At 40.1% G+C, this 19,564-nt stretch overlaps 3 protein-coding genes and 1 long non-coding RNA gene across 4 annotated transcripts; 3 read left to right on the top strand and 1 right to left on the bottom strand.

Moving 5' to 3' along the window:
* Positions 1-12,570, top strand: LOC110230072. The gene is given in 4 exon segments (XM_021032058.1): positions 1-1,028; positions 1,475-2,157; positions 2,160-3,971; positions 11,564-12,570. Coding segments are annotated over 4 exon segments (4,368 nt in total). The 5' UTR covers positions 1-18; the 3' UTR covers positions 12,427-12,570.
* Positions 12,571-12,956: 386 nt separating this feature from the next.
* On the top strand, positions 12,957-16,221 carry LOC9319573 (wall-associated receptor kinase-like 10). The gene is made up of 3 exons (XM_002885580.2): positions 12,957-13,833; positions 13,916-14,047; positions 14,882-16,221. Exons 1-3 carry the CDS (start codon positions 12,957-12,959, stop codon positions 16,048-16,050), a joined length of 2,178 nt encoding a protein of 725 aa, XP_002885626.2. The 3' UTR covers positions 16,051-16,221.
* Positions 16,222-16,299: 78 nt separating this feature from the next.
* On the bottom strand, positions 16,300-17,980 carry LOC110229633 (phosphopantothenoylcysteine decarboxylase subunit VHS3-like). The gene is made up of 5 exons (XM_021030233.1): positions 17,730-17,980; positions 17,516-17,649; positions 16,960-17,026; positions 16,688-16,854; positions 16,300-16,610 (listed from the first exon to the last, which is right to left on the bottom strand). Exons 1-3 carry the CDS (start codon positions 17,891-17,893, stop codon positions 17,010-17,012), a joined length of 315 nt encoding a protein of 104 aa, XP_020885892.1. The 5' UTR covers positions 17,894-17,980; the 3' UTR covers positions 16,300-16,610; positions 16,688-16,854; positions 16,960-17,009.
* A 97-nt stretch (positions 17,981-18,077) lies between these two features.
* Positions 18,078-19,564, top strand: LOC110229634. Its single transcript, XR_002333006.1, has 2 exons — positions 18,078-18,818; positions 19,312-19,564. It is a non-coding gene; the product is annotated as an uncharacterized LOC110229634 (long non-coding RNA).

Genomic DNA, 19,564 nt, shown 5'->3' with positions numbered 1-19,564 from the left:
ATTTGATTGCGCAATTCCATGGTCTCTGTCCCACGTCTTCTGAGGATTTTCAATGACCTGAATCCTATCTGGGGTAGATACGGTAATATCACAGTGAGAGTGATATCAGAAACGGCCTCTCTGATCTTCATTCCCTCAGTTGCCACTCGTGATTGGGTTGTTGATGTGGGATTCTGGCAAGCTGGTAACTGTTCTTGCACAGTTTACCCTTGGTCTCCAGAAGGCCTTTCGGAATTAGAAGAGTTGCAGACTGCTCCGACGTGGGCGATTCTGAAAAACGTCCCTCCTCAATTATATTCTTTTGACGGTATTAGTGTCATCGCCAGTGGTATAGGTGAGCCTCTTCACACTGAGAAGTCGAGGCTTGATCCGATCAATATGGGTATGACAAAGGTGAAAGTTGTCATTAAGCTTGATAAGATTCTTCCCACCACTGTCATAGTCAGAGATGTTCAAGGGAACAAAGCTCGTATTGAGGTGGAATATCCGCGTCCACCTCCTCATTGCCTCAATTGTGGTAAGTATGGTCACTTGCTTAGTCGATGTCCTTCTCCACTCTTGAAGAAGTCTCCTTTCAAGAAAATCATTCCCGCAGGTTCTTCTGATGTGGCTCATCCTTCAGTCATCCTCCCTTCTCGGTCAGATTCTGTGTTGCCAATTGGGGACAATCAGGTTATTCCGGATTCAGAGACCATTAAGCCAAAAAGAAGGAGATCTCGATCAAGCAAAAGATCAAGAAGCTCCCCACCTTCTACTCAAGGTCCAGCGACCTCTACCTTGATCATCATACCTCCTCAGGATCATCTTGTTAAAGGGAAGGCCTTACGGGTTAACTCTGCAGTGATTGCTCCATCGAAGACTACTCCTCCTGAAGGAACTCTTTCTGGTTTTGTTGAGGATAAGAAAAAACATGGGAAGGACAAAGTCACAAGTAGAGAGAAAGGCAAGGAGATTGATCCCAATTTTCCTATACCACCAGGCTGGGGCGTCATGTCAAAAAAACAGAGGAAAAAACTATTGAAGAAATGGCATAACCATATAAGTTCTAAGTCTCCTGCAGTTTATGTTCCCGTTCAAGGCGCGTCCTCGAGCGGAACAGCTCATCTCTGAAAGCTCAGCTTTCAACCCCTCCCCTTTTGTTCATTATGAGGGTTTTTTGTTGGAATATAAGAGGCTTGAATAGCCATGGCCGACAGAGAATGGTCAGAAGTTGGGTTGCTTCCAATAGTTTATTGGTTGGTTCTTTTTTGGAAACCCATGTCTCTGAAGACAACGCTTCTTCAGTCTTAGCCTCCACTCTTCCTGGTTGGCGTTCGGATAATAATTATAGTTTCTCAGATTTGGGACGTATTTTGGTTGTTTGGCATCCATCGGTCTCAGGTGTGGTTTTCAAGAAGTCAGATCAGCTGATTCTCTGCAGTATAAAGCTGCCTAATGTTGTTCGATCCTTTGTGATCGCTTTTGTCTACGGAAGAAACACCCCAGCGGCGAGAAGGTTTTTGTGGGATGATATCTCTGCGTTATCTTCTTCTTCTCCCCTAAATACTACTCCTTGGGCTTTGGTTGGAGACTTTAACCAGATTGCGAATTCTTCTGAGCACTTCTCGGTTATTCATTCTACTATGTCTTTAAATGGAATGGAGGATTTGCAGAATTGCTTAAGGGATAATGAGCTGGATGATATTCCTAGTCGTGGGGTTTATTACACTTGGTCTAATCATCAGGATGACAATCCCATAATAAGGAAACTGGACAGAGCCTTAGCAAATGGTGAGTGGTTCTCTACTTTCCCTAATGCAGTGGCTGTTTTTGATCCTCCTGGCGAATCTGACCATGCTCCTTGCATCATCAATTTAGACACTCAACCTGCGAGATCAAAAAAATGTTTCAGGTACTTCTCCTTCCTTTCCACACATCCAGATTTCATCTCTTCTATTTTGGCTGTTTGGGAAGAACAGATTATGGTGGGCTCAGCTATGTTTTCTCTTGGTGAACACCTAAAGGCGGCTAAGATTTGTTGCAAGAGATTGAACAGGATTGGTTTTGGTAATATCCAGCAAAAGACCAAGGATGCTCTGTTGGCCTTAGAGAATATCCAATCGGAATTACTCTCTTCTCCGTCTGATTCTCTTTTCAGAGAGGAGCATGTTGCTAGAAAAAATGGGATTTTTTTGCGACTGCCTTAGAGTCTTTCTACAAGCAGAAATCCAGGATTCGCTGGTTGCTAGAAGGAGACGCCAATACAACTTTTTTCCACAGAGCGGTTCTTGCTCATCAAGCAAAAAATATTATCACTTATCTCCGGGGTGAGAACAATGAAAAGGTGGATAATGTCAATCAGATTAAGGATATGATCATTGCATACTACTCTCATCTTTTGGGTTCTGCGAGTGACATATCTCAGCCTTTCTCTGTTGAAAGGCTACAAGAGCTTCAACCATTTCGGTGTAACTCTGATCTTGCTGCCAAACTCACAGCCATTCCAAGCGATGAAGAAATCATCCAAACTCTCTTCTCCATGCCAAAAAACAAAGCTCCTGGACCAGATGGATTTTCGGCCGAGTTCTTTTGGGAGGCTTGGACTGTGGTAAAGGACAACACTGTGGCGGCGGTTAGGGATTTTTTCAGGACAGGTCATCTACTAAAAAAATTCAACGCAACTGCCATCACGTTAATTCCCAAAGATCCAGGGGCTGACCAGTTATCCAAATTCAGACCTGTCGCTTGTTGTAACACAGTCTACAAAATCATCACTCGTCTGTTATCCAAGAGGCTCAAGTTGTTTATCTCGGATGCAGTCCAAGGCAATCAGGTAGGTTTTATAAAAGGGAGACTGCTCTGTGAAAATGTTCTTCTTGCTTTTGAACTAGTTGAGAACTTTCACACAATTGGGGCAGTTTCTAGAGGCTGCCTGCAAATAGATATCTCAAAGGCCTATGACAACGTGAATTGGACCTTCCTCATCAATATCCTTAAGGCAATGCAGCTTCCTGAGATTTTTATCAACTGGATTTGGGTTTGCATTTCTTCTCCTTCTTATAGCATTGCCTTCAATGGAGAATTGATTGGCTTCTTCCAAGGAAAGAAAGGGATACGACAAGGGGATCCTATGTCGTCTCATCTATTTGTTCTTGTTATGGATGTTCTGTCTAGATCCTTAGACAAAGGCGCTGCTAGTGGTCTTTTCCAGCCTCATCCTAAGTGCTTTTCTCCTCTTGTCACTCATCTGAGCTTCGCTGACGACGTGTTAGTCTTTTCTGATGGTTCTGCTGCCTCTATCGCTGGCATCCTTCAAATTTTAGACGACTTCAAAGCTGGTTCTGGTCTGGGAGTCAATATACAGAAAATCGCCCTCTTGATTGATGGTGGCGATTTTGAGAGAAATCGTTCCATGGCAGCCCAATTTAACCTCACTCAAGGTGCTCTCCCTGTTCGTTACTTGGGAGTCCCGCTAATGGCTCAAAAGATGAGAAAACAAGATTATCAGCGCCTAATTGACAAGGTTAATCTCAGATTCACTTCTTGGACTGCTAGACACCTCTCCTATGCGGGAAGATTACAGTTACTGAAATCGGTCATCTTTTCCACCATAAACTTCTGGACCTCTATCTTCCTTCTTCCAAATCACTGCCTACTCAAACTTGAACAGATGTGCTGCGCTTTTTTATGGAAGGGCGCACCCAATTCAGCCCGAGGGGCAAAAATTGCTTGGGATGTGGTCTGCACTTCTAAGGCTTGTGGAGGTCTTGGTCTTAGGAGATTAACGGCATGGAATAAAGTGCTTGCTTTAAAGTTGATTTGGCTTTTGTTTTCAGCTGCTGGCTCTTTATGGGTTTCCTGGATTCGCCTGAATTTGATTGGTAATAGATGCTTCTGGGATTTAAACCCGGCTTCCTCAAGTAGTTGGATTTGGAGACAGCTTTGCAAACTTAGACCCCTTGCTAGACCATTCTTTCACTACAAGAAAACAGGCGATTACCGACTACGATCGGCGACTAATTGTATAGTCGCTAAATTAGACGACTAATATACGACTATTATACGACTAATGTTACGACTACAATTATATAGTCGTCGTATTGTCGCTAATTAACGACTACATACTGTAGTCATTCTAATAGTCGTAAATTAGCGACTATTATACGACTACAATTAAAACCCCGACTATAGTCGTATTTTAGTCGCTAAATTGGCGACTATATTGAATGACTAATTACTGTAGTCGCTAAATAGGCGACTATATTGAATGACTAATGACTGTTGTCGCTAAATAGGCGACTATTTAGCGACTCATTCGGCGGGTCGCATAATAGTCGTTAAAAAGTCGGTAAATAGTCGTAAAATGCCGGTAAAAAACATGTTTTTTTCATGAAGAGGTAGATGGGGTTGGTGTACCGGTTTTTGGCGAGTAAAAGTAATAGTCGTATTTTAGTCGCTGTTTAGTCACCAAATTTGTCTATATAACAAAAATCACTCTCTCTTCTCTTCATTACAACAAACATAATCAACACTTAAAAGAAAAAAAAAAGCAGAGCGTTTATAAGAAAAAAAAACGTTTATAGTTATTTATTCTAGAGGAATGGCGGGAAATTACAATTATGGCGGTAATGACGGCGGTAATTATCGAGAGTGGATGTACAAGAGGTTCGATGAAGCAACGGGAAATTTTTCAAAAGAATTTGAAGCGGGTGTGGAGGAATTCTTGACGTTTGCAAATAGCCAGCCTATAGTCCAGAGTAATCGCGGTAAATTTCACTGTCCTTGTAGTGTTTGCAAGAACAATAAACATATCGTCTCGGGTAGAAGAGTTATGAGTCATCTGTTTAGTCATGGATTTATGGTAGATTATTATGTTTGGTATAAACATGGAGAGGAACTCAATATGGATATAGGACCAAGTTACATTGATAGGACGTATGTAAGTGAGAATTATGAAGTAGGGGGTAATGTAGCAGAAGATCCATATGTGGATATGGTGAATGATGCATTTTGTTATAATGTGGGGGTTGATGATAACTATTATGAGGATCTTAGTTATCAGAATGTGGAAGAACCGGTACTAAACCATTCGAAGAAATTCTACGACTTGTTAGAAGGTGCAAAAAATCCATTATACGATGGTTGTCGTGAAGGCCAGTCGCAGTTATCGTTAGCTGCTCGAGTCATGCAAAACAAAGCGGATCATAATATGAGTGAAAAATGTGTGGATTCGGTTTGCCAAATGTTGACTGATTTTTTACCAGAAGGAAACCAGGCAACCGGTTCGCATTACCATACCGAGAAATTGATGCGCAATTTAGGTCTTCCTTATCATACAATTGATGTTTGTATGAACAATTGTATGCTTTTCTGGAAAGAAAATGAAAAGGAAGATCAATGTCGGTTTTGTGGTGCACAAAGATGGAAGCCTAAGGATGACCGTCGACGAACCAAAGTACCATATAGTCGTATGTGGTATCTACCTATTGGTGACCGATTGAAGAGAATGTATCAGAGCTACAAGACAGCAGCGGCAATGCGATGGCATGCAGAGCATCAATCAAAGGAGGGAGAAATGAATCATCCTTCTGATGCGGCCGAGTGGAAATATTTCCAAGAGCAACATCCCCGGTTTACCGAAGAACCTCGTAACGTTTATCTTGGATTATGCACAGATGGGTTCAATCCATTTGGCATGTCTCGTAATCATTCGTTGTGGCCAGTGATCCTAACTCCATACAATTTACCCCCTGGTATGTGCATGAATACAGAGTATTTGTTTCTTACAATTCTGAATTCAGGGCCTAATCATCCGCGAGCTAGTCTCGATATCTTCCTCCAACCGCTTATTGAGGAGTTAAAAGAGTTGTGGTCTACTGGGATCGATGCATACGATGTATCTTTGAATCAAAATTTTAATCTGAAGGCAGTGCTGATGTGGACGATAAGCGACTTTCCTGCATATAGCATGTTATCAGGATGGACCACCCATGGAAAATTATCTTGTCCAATTTGTATGGAGGATACAAAGTCTTTTTATCTACCTAAGGGAAGGAAGACGTGTTGGTTTGATTGTCACCGAAGATTTCTTCCTCACGGTCATCCATTAAGGAAGAACAAAAAAGACTTCCTAAGAGGAAGAGACGCATCTAAAGAGTATCCACCTCAATCTTTGACCGGTGAACAAGTTTATTACGAGAAGTTGAATGGTGTAAATCCACCATGTACCAAGGACGTCGGTGGAAACGGTCACGAAAAGAAGATGCCTGGTTATGGGAAGCAACATAACTGGCACAAGGAAAGCATACTATGGGAGCTGCCGTATTGGAGGGACCTCAATCTTCGTCATAATATTGATGTGATGCACACAGAGAAGAATTTTTTGGACAACATTATGAATACTCTTATGAATGTGAAGGGTAAATCAAAAGACAACATCATGTCAAGATTGGATATAGAACAATTTTGTTCTCGGCCACAGTTACATATTGATAGTCGGGGTAAAGCTCCTTTTCCAGCTTACACATTGACAGCAGCTGCCAAAACAAGTTTATTGGAATGTGTGAAACATGCGGTTAAATTTCCAGATGGTTATTCGTCAGACTTGGCTAGTTGTGTTGATATGGAGAATGGCAAGTTTTCAGGCATGAAGAGTCATGATTGCCATGTTTTTATGGAGCGACTACTTCCATTTATCTTTGCAGAAATCCTAGACCGGAACGTCCACATTGCGTTATCAGGTACTAATAATCACACATTCCATATAGTATTTATTCTACTTATCTTTAAACATGTTTTGATGATACACTTAACCTCTTAATTGTATGTATAGGGATTGGAGCATTTTTCCGGGACTTATGTTCGAGGACTTTGCAGAGTAGTCGCGTTCAGATTTTAAAGCAGAATATTGTCCTAATCATATGCAACTTGGAGAAGATATTTCCACCATCATTTTTTGATGTGATGGAGCACCTGCCTATACATCTCCCGTACGAAGCTGAATTGGGTGGACCTGTCCAATATAGGTGGATGTATCCTATGAGAGGTTTTTCAAAAAGTTGAAAGGAAAAGCAAAGAACAAAAGATATGCGGCAGGATCAATTGTTGAATCATATATAAATGACGAGATTGCTTATTTCTCAGAGCACTACTTTGCCGATCATATACAAACAAAATCAAGGTAATTTAATGCATTGATCACTATTTTTGATGTGAATTACTTTTAATTAACTCATTTGGATCAGGTTAACAAGATTTGATGAAGGCGAAGTACCTGTATATCATGTCCCTGGAGTACCTACTATTTTTACTCACGTCGGGAGGCCAAGTGGGGAAATGCATGAAGAATGGCTTTCCGAAAAAGACTATCAATGCGCACATGCATATGTTTTACGAAATTGTGACTATTTTCAACCAATTGAGAGGTATATAAGTTAATATCTCTCCTAAAATCACTCTTTAATTTGTAATATACATGATAATTTCTAATATATTTGTTTCTGTTTTGCATAGTATGTTCGAGGATTTTTTATCTACAAAATATCCAGATTTGACCGAAAAAGAACTCTCCACGAAAAGAGCTGAAGAATATCATTTATGGGTGAAAGACTATGTACGTCATTAAATAACTTCTACATGCATGGATTTCAACTTTTGTATTGATGTTGGTTTATATTTATATGCAGGTTACATATTGGAACTCGACTAATCCATTTCCTACTTGGGTTCAAGAGATAGTCCATGGACCTTTGAACAAGGTCAAAACTTGGCCAATGTACTTTACAAGAGGTTATTTGTTTCATACGCAGAAGCACGGAGCTGGACGAAAGACATGTAATTATGGTGTGTGTGTTAAAGGTGAAAATTACACGGATGCATCAGATGAGGCAGATTTCTATGGAACCTTAACGGATATTATTGAACTCCAGTATGAAGGCATGGTCAATTTGAGGATCACTCTTTTTAAGTGTAACTGGTATGACCCTAAACTCGGTCGAGGTACTCGGAGGAGAAATGGTGGCGTAGTAGACGTTCTATCATCGAGAAAATACAATAAATACGAGCCATTTATTCTAGGTATGTACTTATGTATACCAACCATTTATTCTTGATATCATATATATATATATATATATATATATATATATATATATCTATAAATCTCATGCAAATTTTTATGTCTACAGCCTCTCAAGCAGATCAAGTTTGTTATATTCCATATCCATATACAAAGAAACCGAAGCAAATTTGGCTCAATGTTCTAAAAGTGAATCCAAGAGGAAACATTTCAGGAGAATATGAAACCAATGATCCGACTCTTTTGCAAACAGAAAATGATGATGCTGTTTTGATGACTACAATTGAAGATCTTGTACTAGACAATCCGGTAGAGAGATCAAACCCAATAGTACTCGATTACGATGTCTGCGATGCTGAACCAGAAGATGAATTCCGATGCAATTTATCGTCTTCTGATGAGGAAGAACCAGAATCCGATGAACCTTACTAAATATTTTCTATATGTTTGTACTTGTGTTTTTTTGTATGATATTAATTATGTTTATATGTTAAGGTTATCTACTTATGTTTATTATGTTTTAAATAAAAATGCGACATTTTACCGTCTTTTAAACGACTATATATCACATTATGCGACTAATTGACGTCTAAATAGCGACTAAAATAAATGAAATGAGCCAATTACTCGGTCCAAGCCCAATAAGCCCATTAACTTATGAGCCAATTGACGACACAACCCTAATCTTCTTCTTCTTTCGATCTTCTTCTTCTTCTTCTTCTTCTTCTTTCGATCTTCTTCTTCTTCTTCTTCTTCTTTCGATCTTCTTCTTCTTCTTCTTCCCCAATCGATCGATCGGTTTTCGCCTCTGAAAACCCTAATTTTTTCTTTCTCTGTTCGATCGATTTCTTCCCCAATCGATCGATTTACTTCGATCTTCTTCTTCTTCTTCCCCAGTTCTCACTGAAATCGATCGATTTACTTCCATATTCTTCCCCAGTTCTCTCAGATCTCTCAGATGGGTGGCCGAGGAAGAAGGAGAAGAAACGTGCCTAACGTTTCTCAGAGAGTCGTAGGGACGACGCCTGGTCTACGACCTAATAGTCTACCCAGTCAGTACAACTTCACTCCGGCGGTCCAAGTGCCTCCGACGCAGTCTCCTCAAGTACCACCTGCTAATTTACAAGCTCAGGCAACGACAGTCCGGGACTATCCACCGCCTCAGCAACTATTCCAGAACTCCGGAACTCAACCACGTGGAGTTGATGCGACTCACTCAGAAGAAGTGGAGAACAACCCACAGCCTCAAGCGACTCCTCAGCCAATTGTTCAGGATTCTCCGGCTCATAGTGAGGCTCATCCCCACACGACTTCCTCGCAAGGCAACAACTTCCAGGACGAGATTCCTCACGAGTTGCCGGAGCTGCAGGAGGACTCGCTGCGGGCATTGAATGCGTTGCTTAGTGTGCCTGGTAGGGAACAGTGGACCACCGTGCTCTGTCCCGAACCCGTGGAAAACACCTCATGGTATGATTCTTGCTTACTTCTTATTCTGCCTTTATTTTATGGTTTATGGAGTTGTTGTTTCTTGTTCTATGATGGCTAATTTACTTGACTTATTCGTCAGACCTGTTGCATAGTTAAATTTTGTTCGTCTAGAGTGGCCTGCAGCATGAAGCTGACTGCCGTCTGAGGTAATTGTTGAGCCGCTTTTTTTTTTTTTTTTTTTTTTTTTTTTCTTTTTTTTTTTGTAGAAAACACACCATTGGGATCCCTTGATAACAGGCACCGTGCAATATTATTTTGAGGATATATGTCAGCGCCGGATGAAAGATATGGTTAGCGGAGCGAGGACAAGTCGAGAGCGACCTCCATGGATTGGTGACACTCTCTGGGAAACAATGTGCACCTACTGGGACACTGAAGAAGCGAAGAAGAGGAGTGAAACATATTCAAAAGTTCGCAAGTCTGACCGTGGCGGACTTGGTCCTCACGTTCATTTCTCAGGCCCTAAGTCGTTTCAACAAATCAAAGATGAAATGGTCAGTGACTTCATATATCTGTTATTTATTTATCTTTTCATTATGACTGGTTAACACATGTTATTTGGTTACAATGAAGGAAGAGCAACTGGGAAGAGCGGTCAGTCTTGGTGAGGTTTTCATCAAGACCCATACTAAGCCAGATGGTACGTATGTTGATCGGAAGGAGGAGAAAATAGCAACAACATACCAGCAGAATTTGGAACTGAGGTTGTCTCAGCTAGAGGCAGATGCTTCGAGTGTTTCAGATGGCGAGTCACGTCTCCGGGAGCTCACAACAGAGGACTGCACCACCATCTTTCTGCAGGTTAAGTTTCAATTTTCCAAATTACATTTATATAATCTGGAGTTCAATTAACCCTTCTCTAATCTCAGCTGTTCTCTTACTTTTTTACAGTCCACTGAGGTAGATTCTAGAGGAATTCCGTATGGAATTGGAAGCCTCAAAGAGACTCTTGGCAAGCGCAAGCGCTATGGACAGTCTTCATCTTCATCTACATCCTTTCTGGATCTGCAAGAACAGCTGAAGGAAGCTCAACGCAAGATAGAAGAGCAGGCATCATATAATGAAAAGAGAGATCTTGAGGAAGCTGCCCGTAAAGCTGAGCAAACCCGAGTAGCGGCTGAGCAAAAGGAGAAGCTCGCACACTTGTCTTTGGTAGAGAAGTATCTGCGGCAAACCGATCCGCACTTCCTGGACTTCATGGCCACTCATTCAGCTCCTCAAGAAACCACAGACCCTCTCTCGCCTCTTCCTCAAAATGATCCATAGGTTTCTCCTTTTCATCTCTCTTTTATCATGAACAAAAACTTTATCACTCTCTCAGTTTTTTATAAGTGTCTTTGATTGTGAATGGTGTGTATGTGTACTTTGATAGTGAATGATGTACTTTTGTATGTGTTTTGGCTTTTATTTGATTTGGAGTTCTTTTTTTTTTATTTGGTTTTAGATTAATGTTGTTTGGGTTATGGAATCAAACTTAGAAATGAAACAAAATCTGAATCCAAACAATTTCAAAACAAAATCGGAAATGAAACAAAATCGGAATCCAAACAATTTGAAAACAAAATCCGAAATGCCAAATTCTTATATTAGTCGCAACAATAGTCGCCAATTAGTCATAAAAAAGTCGTATATTAGTCGCAATATAGTCGCTTTTATTAACGACTAAGTAATGACTGTCTTACAATAGTCGCATTTATAGTCGTAAAATAGACGCCATTTAGTCACTACAAATTAACGACTATGTATACGACTGCACTAAACAGACCTTATATGAGTGTTGATTAATCGTAACATAGTCGCCAAATAGTCATCAAAAGTTACGACTAATGAGTGACTAATATATGACTCATATATATTAGTCGTATGTTTGTCGTTAAAAGGCGACTAAATTTACGACTATTTATTTTAGCGACTAAATATTTACGACTACGGGTATTAGTCGTAACCTAGTCGTATTATCCAGTTTTACGACTAAGTAGTGACTATTGTCGTAGTCGTAAAACGACTGTTTTCTTGTAGTGTTTGTCTGCGAATTGGGGTCTGGTATCACTGCAAAGTTTTGGCAGGATAATTGGACAGGGTATGGGCCTCTTATTGATTTAACAAGTCCTCTTGGTCCACAAACTATTGGGTTGCCTCTTGATGCTGTGGTTAGGGATGCTGTGGCTGGTAACTCCTGGAGGCTTTCTTCTTCTAGAAGCAGGAACCAGACCATCACCTTACTAAGAAATATCCTCCCAAGTCCGGAGAACATGATTGAGAGCCAGAATGACGATTCATATCTATGGAAATATGATCATCATGCTCCCTCAAACACCTTCTCTGCGTCTAAGACTTGGCTTGCCCTCTATCCTCCTCAAGCCACGGTACCTTGGAACAAGTCTGTGTGGTTCAGTGGCAACATCCCAAAACATGCCTTCATTTCTTGGATTGTTGCTTGGAATAGGCTGCATACGAGAGACAGATTGAGGAACTGGGGCTTGGCTGTCCCGGCGTTCTGCATCCTTTGTAATTCCCAAGATGAGTCCAGGGATCATTTGTTTTTTGCCTGCAGATTCAGTGCTAGCATTTGGGGCTACTTTACTTCAAAGGCTAACCTGACTCCTCCAACCAAGTTTATGAGCTGTCTCCTTTGGGTTGATACTGTTTCGAGAAACAAGAATATCACTCTCATAATCAAGCTCCTTCATCAAGCCTCCATGTACTTAATCTGGCGGGAAAGGAACCAGCGCATTCATTCTGCCTCTCCTAGGTCTGCGCCTTCGCTCATCAAGGAAATTAAGATGATCGCCAGGGCGAGACTCGACCCTCTCTCGAGAAAACAGCGTTGTATTCCTCCTGCTCTAACCCTTCTAGCAACTTGGTTCTCATTGTTTCAGTGATGTTCCTCTGCTCTTTTCGTTTCTCTCTTTTGTAGGTTGTTGATTCCAAGAAATGGTTTGTTTCTTTCTGGTGTGGGCCTGTGGCCTCTATTTGGGCATTTGCCATGTATGTTGTTGGACGTTTTTTCTAATGGAAATTAAAAAAAAAAAAAAAAATATATGGAGGCTATACAAAAATCCAGGGTATTTGTTTTATTTGAAACAAAAGTTGACATTGACAACAAAACAACCTTCTGTTATAGGAAACTACGTATACTTGTTTTAATGAAATGAAAAGAACAAAATGTTTCCCGGTAAAAGCAAATCAAGTCCAGAACAAACATTTCTGATTTCTCTGCTCATTGCTCTGCATCAAAACCACGAAAAAAAGAAGGAATTACACAAGATCCAGTATATCGGCTTATGAAGTGAAAAGGTATTCTATACTGAAGAAATTTTTTCTCTGCTTAGGTATAGGAAGAATTAAGGCTTACGGTTAAGTGTCTCGTTGCTCTGTTTCTGTTGAGAGGAAAAACATGTTTCTGTCTAAGATGAAGAACGTGTTTCTCTTGTTGGTGCATTTAGCGTTAGCTATATTTGGTTCAGCATTAGCTAAGAACAATTGCCAAAGAAACTGTGGAAGTGTTTCAATCCCGTATCCGTTCGGGATCGGAGAGGCATGTTACCTCAGTAAATGGCACGAAGTTCAATGCCATAGGAATCCTGCTTCCGGTCAGCTTCTGCCATTCTTGCCGGGCATAAATAAAACAGTTTTGCAAATCAATCTTCCAAGGCAACGGGCATCAACTCCATATGGGTCGATTCGCATACAAATGGACATCTTTTCCACAGGATGCGGCTCTCCAACCAATGTCTTTCTTAAATTTGATGGCAATGAGGTTGGAGATGTATTGAACTTGACGGGCACACCTTTTGTCATTGGTCGCGCTAACGACGTTGTTGGTATTGGTTGCAACATCAAGGCTTCTTTGAGAAAAATTGAGCCAAGAATAGTTGGTTGTGTCTCCACTTGTGCGCCAGAAGCTAGAATGGATAAAAAAGGCTGCAACGGTTACATATGCTGCAGAAAGAAAGCACCTGATGTGATCGGACAGGTGACTGGTCTCAGTATACTAGGTGATAGTATAAACACAACAATAGGAAGGTGCAAAGTGGCATTTTTGACGGATGAGTTTGATAGATATCCTTCCTCAAAAATCAGTGATCCTAGATGGTTTTATGCGATGAAACATACAACGGTGCAGCTACGGTGGTCAATTCAAACTGTGAATCGCTCATCTATCGGGTGCTCAGATCACCGTTGCAAGTGCCATAACCTAACGGAGTATGAGTATGAGATTGGGTATTCAACTTGTGCATGTTCCAGTGGTTACAATGGTAACCCGTATCTTTTAGGTGGATGCAAAGGTGAGAAACTGACTCGTTCGGTTTTATTGTATTACCATAAATGTTTGCTTAGTACAACAATTATTTGGTTTTTCATTTACAGATATCGACGAGTGTCGAATTCTCAACAATGATGGACGTCCCAGATACTGTAGAGGAGGTAGCATGTGTGTTAACACTCCGGGAGGGTATCACTGCGTGTTCCATAAGAACAAGGCGTTACCAATTATCATAGGTACATAAATTTGACTAAATCTATGTATTCATAATCTCTTGTCTAGAAATAGGTAAGAGTTTTAGTGAAGCTCTGTTTCAGCCGTAGTTTAAGAATAAAAGTTAGTGAAGCTCTGTTTCAGCCATAGTTTAAGAAGAAACGTTTTGGGAAAAATTTTGATTGAAAAGACAATTAAAAACTGACAATTTTCAATTATTTTTGGATTCTGTTTTTTGTTGTATTTTTGATGAACTTATCTGGTCAAAAGACAAAAATCAAGCCAGATTTGGATGAGAAATGTATAATACAATAGCTAGGTAGATCTTACTGTGCAAATTAACTAAAGGATCCTTTAGGGAGAAGAAGGTTTAACAACCTAATTCAACACACAGATTGACTTGAAGATCTATGGAAAATATAAGATACATATATATCCAACATATTTTGGGATAAAATGCAAAGCGACGGAACACACATATAAACATACATATATATGATGCAGGATGGTGAAAATGCATGAGAATTATTGTTATTATCATTATTTTTATATGAAAGATTTTACCATCGAAATTGCATGAGAAATATAATAATGGTACATAATGATATGTTAAATATCAGTTTCTTATCTCTCTGTATGATAAAGTTTGTGTTCCTTTGTTGTTAATTGGTCGAAGAAGAATGGTTAAGATCTTTAAAAGTTGTTTCTTAATCATCTTCATTATGGCTTTGAATCAAAGAATACTATTGTCACATTGTAAGAAGTTATTGTTCACACACTCTCCCATCTGTTTGTATTAATTATCAGAGTCTTGTTATCAGAGTGTCTTTATTCAGTTTTCTTTTGTGCATTTTCAGGTGTTGGCACGAGTTTTGGTGTGTTGATAAGTGTCGGTGTGGCCTTCTGGCTATACGTTATCATCAAGAGACAAAGGCAGATCAACCGAAAAAAGAGATTCTTCAAACGCAATGGTGGTCTACTCTTGCAACAACAGCTGAATTCAACGGCAGGCAGCATTGACAAGATAATAGTCTTCACTTCGAACGATCTCAATAGAGCTACAGAAAACTTCAGCGTTAACAGGGTGCTGGGAAAAGGTGGTCAAGGTACTGTCTACAAAGGTATGCTTGTGGATGGTAGGATAGTCGCTGTGAAGAAGTCCACATCCGTGGATGAACACAGGCTCGAGCATTTCATCAACGAGCTTGTGATCCTCGCGCAGATCAACCACAGAAACATCGTCAAAGTCTTAGGATGTTGCCTCGAGACAGAAGTGCCAACCTTGGTGTATGAATTTGTCCCCAACGGAGACCTGTCCAATCTTCTTCATCATGGGTCTGATAATTCCCCTTGGGAACTGCGTTTGGCCATCGCAGTAGACATTGCTGGAGCTTTGTCGTACCTGCACTCAGACGCCTCAATCAAGATCTATCACCGGGACATAAAAAGCTCTAACATCATGCTCGATGAGAACCGTAAAGCCAAACTGTCTGATTTTGGGATTTCAAGGTCCGTAAATGTAGCCAACACACACTTGATCACTGAAGTAGCAGGTACCGCCGGTTACATGGATCCAGAATATTTCCAAACGATGTTGTACACGGACAAGAGCGACGTTTATAGCTTTGGTGTTGTGTTGGTAGAGCTTATCACAGGTGAGAAGACGGTTACTCAACAAAACAGGTGCTTAGCGAGGGACTTTGCTCTTGCAGTTAAAGAGAGTAGATTGGTCGAGGTGATTGATGTCAAGCTGAAAGATAATCACAACATTGAACAAGTCACAGCGGTGGCAAGTCTAGCTAGGAGGTGCGTGAGTCCCAGAGGTCCCAAACGACCAACCATGAGAGAAGTATCTGTAGAGTTGGAGCGGATCCGTTCGTTGCAGCTTGGAGCACAACCAATGGTCGACAGTGATGAAGAAAATGAAGTTCTGCAGTTTGACATAAATTGGGATTCAAGTGCTTCAACATCCCAATTTCAAACCGCTGCAACGTCCGAATCGTTCTTGTTACCACCGGGTACTTGAATAAAGTGTTTTATGTAAGTTTCGAAGTCTCTGTAATGGTGTATTGTTAAAGACAAAAGTGGATTAGTGATGTGCTGTATGCTCATGTGATGTGTGAATTTCTTTGATGATAGTTTGCTGTTTGGGATCGTATGGATTTTGAGAACATGTTTAAGCTGATTTGAAACTCAACGCGTCTCTTTTGGAGTTATAAAATGCATCGTCTGCACATTTTTTTTGCTTTGTTTAAGCTATTTCTTTAGGAACAAATACAAAACTTGGAACTTTTCATACGTTATTTTTGAATGATTTGTAATTGTAAAAAGTGTGTAAATTACCTAAGAGTATAGATAGCAAAAGAAATAATCAAAGAGAAGATGACAAACTTGGAAATTGTTTTGGTACAACAACTACAAGAACCATTTTACTTCGTTGGTTTGTATCATACAGCTCCTATCACAGTCTCTGACATGATTCATTGTAGCACGATCCCGTCTGCTCTCCCTGCCTCCTCGGTCCTAGCGTCTGTGATGCTTTACCTCAATCATTCCCTTTCTTTCTCCTTATCCCGAGATTCCTCACTGCAGACAAAGGCCACAGCATTATCAGCACCAAAACAAGGCAAACGAAATGAAAGTGAAAGTGAATATATCGTTACCACTCCTCCCATGGTCTTTTTGGTTCCTCTGACAGTAACCGGGACGGGAGGTTCTCCACCAACTCTTGAGGTCCCAAGTCACCACCAAGCCAGTTTGGGACAGCTCTGCCTCTACCTCTCTCAACATCAACCAACACTCTTATACAATCAGTCTTATGACCATCAATCTGTAAGACGACCAACAAAGTACACATCGCACACTCAGTAAGAAAGAGCACATCATCTCAGGGAGAGGAAAAAAAGGATTGTAAAGGAAACAGATGAGATGGGACCTTTCATAAGATATCATTGTGATAATCAATTGGGTTTATTGCTCAGCTGATCAGTCACCAAATGAACCTGGGGAGTTTTAGAGGAAGACATTAACAAACCAAAATCTGTGAGAACAAGATGATATTTCAGATAAAAGTCTGCTTCATATCAAACAAACATGCAGCTCTATAAGGCAGGTATAGAAACTTCTTTAAAATTCATATTACTAAAAATCTATACGAAAGTGAACCAGATCACCTCAATAGTAGCTCAAGTCTTTGATTACCTTAAAAAAGCTTCTGAGCTAAGAAATGTTTCTGAGTCAATCTTGTTTCCCAAAGACCAAATCCCAACAGAGATTTTAGTGAAAGATATGTAGCAACAACATTCCCAATTTCTAACATAGACTTAGAATGATCCAATTCAAATTTCAATGATTTCCCCAAATATTAAGCAAAATGTACCCATATAAACGATTGTTACTAATCAATCAACCAAGATTCATAAACCCTAAATTGATGCAAACCGAAGCAAGTATGAACAAATTAAGATTCATAAAACCCTAAATTGATAAACCTTTGAATAGACGAGTGACTTTATCAACTAGAGAGTCTTCATCATCGTCTTCCTCATCATCGTCTTCATCGTCGTCATCAGAATCCGAATTCGAATCCGTAGAATCATCTTCGCTCAATTCGCTATCATCTCCACTGAAATCGAATTAATCCAGAATCGATCAAAAACTAGAATCAAATCGAGAAATAGATCACCGCCAAAAATACGCAAATACCTCAAACTCCGATCTTCTTCATCATCATCATCATCATCATCATCATCATCATCTTCTTCATAATCGTCTTCGTCGCTACTCTCGCCATCGATATCATCATCTTCTTCTTCTTCGTCTTCCTCATCTGAACTGTAGATATCGATGATCTCCTTCTTATCCGTCATGTAGATTTCAAAAAAAGCAAACGGCTTTTGAATTTTGAGTTTTTTAATTTGAAGTAAACCATTAAAACATTGTCGTAGCCCCGAAACTATCCAACCGGATCCACTTGTCTGTCGTAATTAGTTGGGTCCTAGTAGGACCGTCCTAGTGAACTGTGTTCGCCTAACAAACTATATAAACTTTGTTTAAGCATACAAATATAACACAATACTCTCTCTTCTCTCTCTTCTCTCTCTTCTCTCTCTCAAATCTTTTAGAGAGAGAGTAGCTTATTCTTCCTTTTAGCCGTCCGGTTTGTATTTCGGCATCTGTCCGTCAGCTATCAGCTCATATAGCGGTGGTTGGATGGCTTCTTGTCTAGCATCGATCGGTTCTCGCGACGATGGCTAGCTTTAGTTTTCCTCTGGCGTTGTTCGGTTCTTTCTTTTCTCGGTTTCTACCACGGTGTCTTTGTTGCCGTTGTTTGTTTTAGTTTTTTCTTCGTCGGATCGGTGCTGGTGGTTACGGCGTTTGTGGCGATTTTCGCTCAAAAGTCTCTTTTCCAGTGCATCCTTTAAGTTTGCGGTTCACGGAAAAGATCTCTGCGCTTTGCAAAGATATGAAGATGTGAAACACTTTCCTCAGCATATTTGGATTGTCTTTAGCTGTTACTTGCTTTTAGAGCTTCGGTTGGTTTTAATCAACAGTTTCTGGATTGATCGGATTTTATTCTCATATTGTTGGATCTCAAATCTCTTGATAATTATAGCAATTTGGTTGAGTTTAAACGTTATGAAATATCTCCATGTTACTGTTTTGCTATTGCTGGTGAAAAACAGACGATTCTACCGACGATGTAATCTCGGCGATGGTTCATTCACCGAAAAATCGATGTCTCCGATAGCGAAGGTGTTGGTATTCTCACTAACCTCACTCTCACCACTTAAGGTTAGTTCAACTCTTCTCTCTAGTTATATGTTTCACTCTCTGTTTTGCGTCTGTTTGATAAACACCAAAAACAGATTAGTAACTTAGAGAGAATAAACTTGAATACTACATCTTGTTTTCGGATCGCTTAGATACTCAACACACAACCCCACAACCCACATACATATAGTGGTTTATCTCACTTGCTACTTTAGACAAAACTCTTCCACTAGACCATATTTCTAGGAACTAGGTTCACTTCTCCAAGCCACCTTTAACAACTACACTCCACTAGATATTTTAATTAATACTATCCTTAGCTACTAACTTTGTTTACAAACAAAAAACATACTTAATTCGTTTGGCTTTTCTGCCCATCACACCAACACCATCTTTCTTGTTGACTTGTATATTCTCGTTGACTCCTCCACACGAAGCTTCTTCTTCTCTTTGACGCCTTCTTTGTCTTGCTTTGTTTCTTCTTCTCTGACTAATTCTTCTTGTCTTATTGCAGGTTTAATCGAAGACTCATCCTTCAACAGAAGGATGATGATGGAAATCTTGTTTTGCTCATCTTCCACGTGTCTTGTCACGTGTCTTTGAGTGGTCTTTTACGATCAAAAATATCTTCTATAAGTGGTGCGCTGTTGGTTTCTTCTAGGCCTTTAGTTTGCTTCGTTAACAGTTCATGTATGTTGGGCTTTCCTTGGCCTTGTATCAAATGGTTTGAATAAAGTTCACTATTGGAGAAAAAAAAAAAAAAAAAA

This window comes from Arabidopsis lyrata (assembly GCF_000004255.2).
Source record: "Arabidopsis lyrata subsp. lyrata unplaced genomic scaffold ARALYscaffold_3, whole genome shotgun sequence".
In the NCBI taxonomy this organism is placed as follows: Eukaryota; Viridiplantae; Streptophyta; class Magnoliopsida; order Brassicales; family Brassicaceae; genus Arabidopsis; species Arabidopsis lyrata.
The sequence above is the reverse complement of the archived record's forward strand: the minus strand, read 5'-3'. Positions and strand labels throughout refer to the sequence as shown.

Coding starts and splice junctions, on each gene's coding strand:
- LOC9319573 (XM_002885580.2), top strand. CDS start 12,957: ATGAAGAACGTGTTTCTCTTGTTGGTGCATTTAGCGTTAGCTATATTT. Junction 13,834..13,915: donor TCTTTTAGGTGGATGCAAAG/GTGAGAAACTGA, acceptor TTTCATTTACAG/ATATCGACGAGTGTCGAATT. Junction 14,048..14,881: donor GGCGTTACCAATTATCATAG/GTACATAAATTT, acceptor GTGCATTTTCAG/GTGTTGGCACGAGTTTTGGT.
- LOC110229633 (XM_021030233.1), bottom strand. CDS start 17,893: ATGACGGATAAGAAGGAGATCATCGATATCTACAGTTCAGATGAGGAA. Junction 17,650..17,729: donor GAAGAAGATCGGAGTTTGAG/GTATTTGCGTAT, acceptor ATTCGATTTCAG/TGGAGATGATAGCGAATTGA.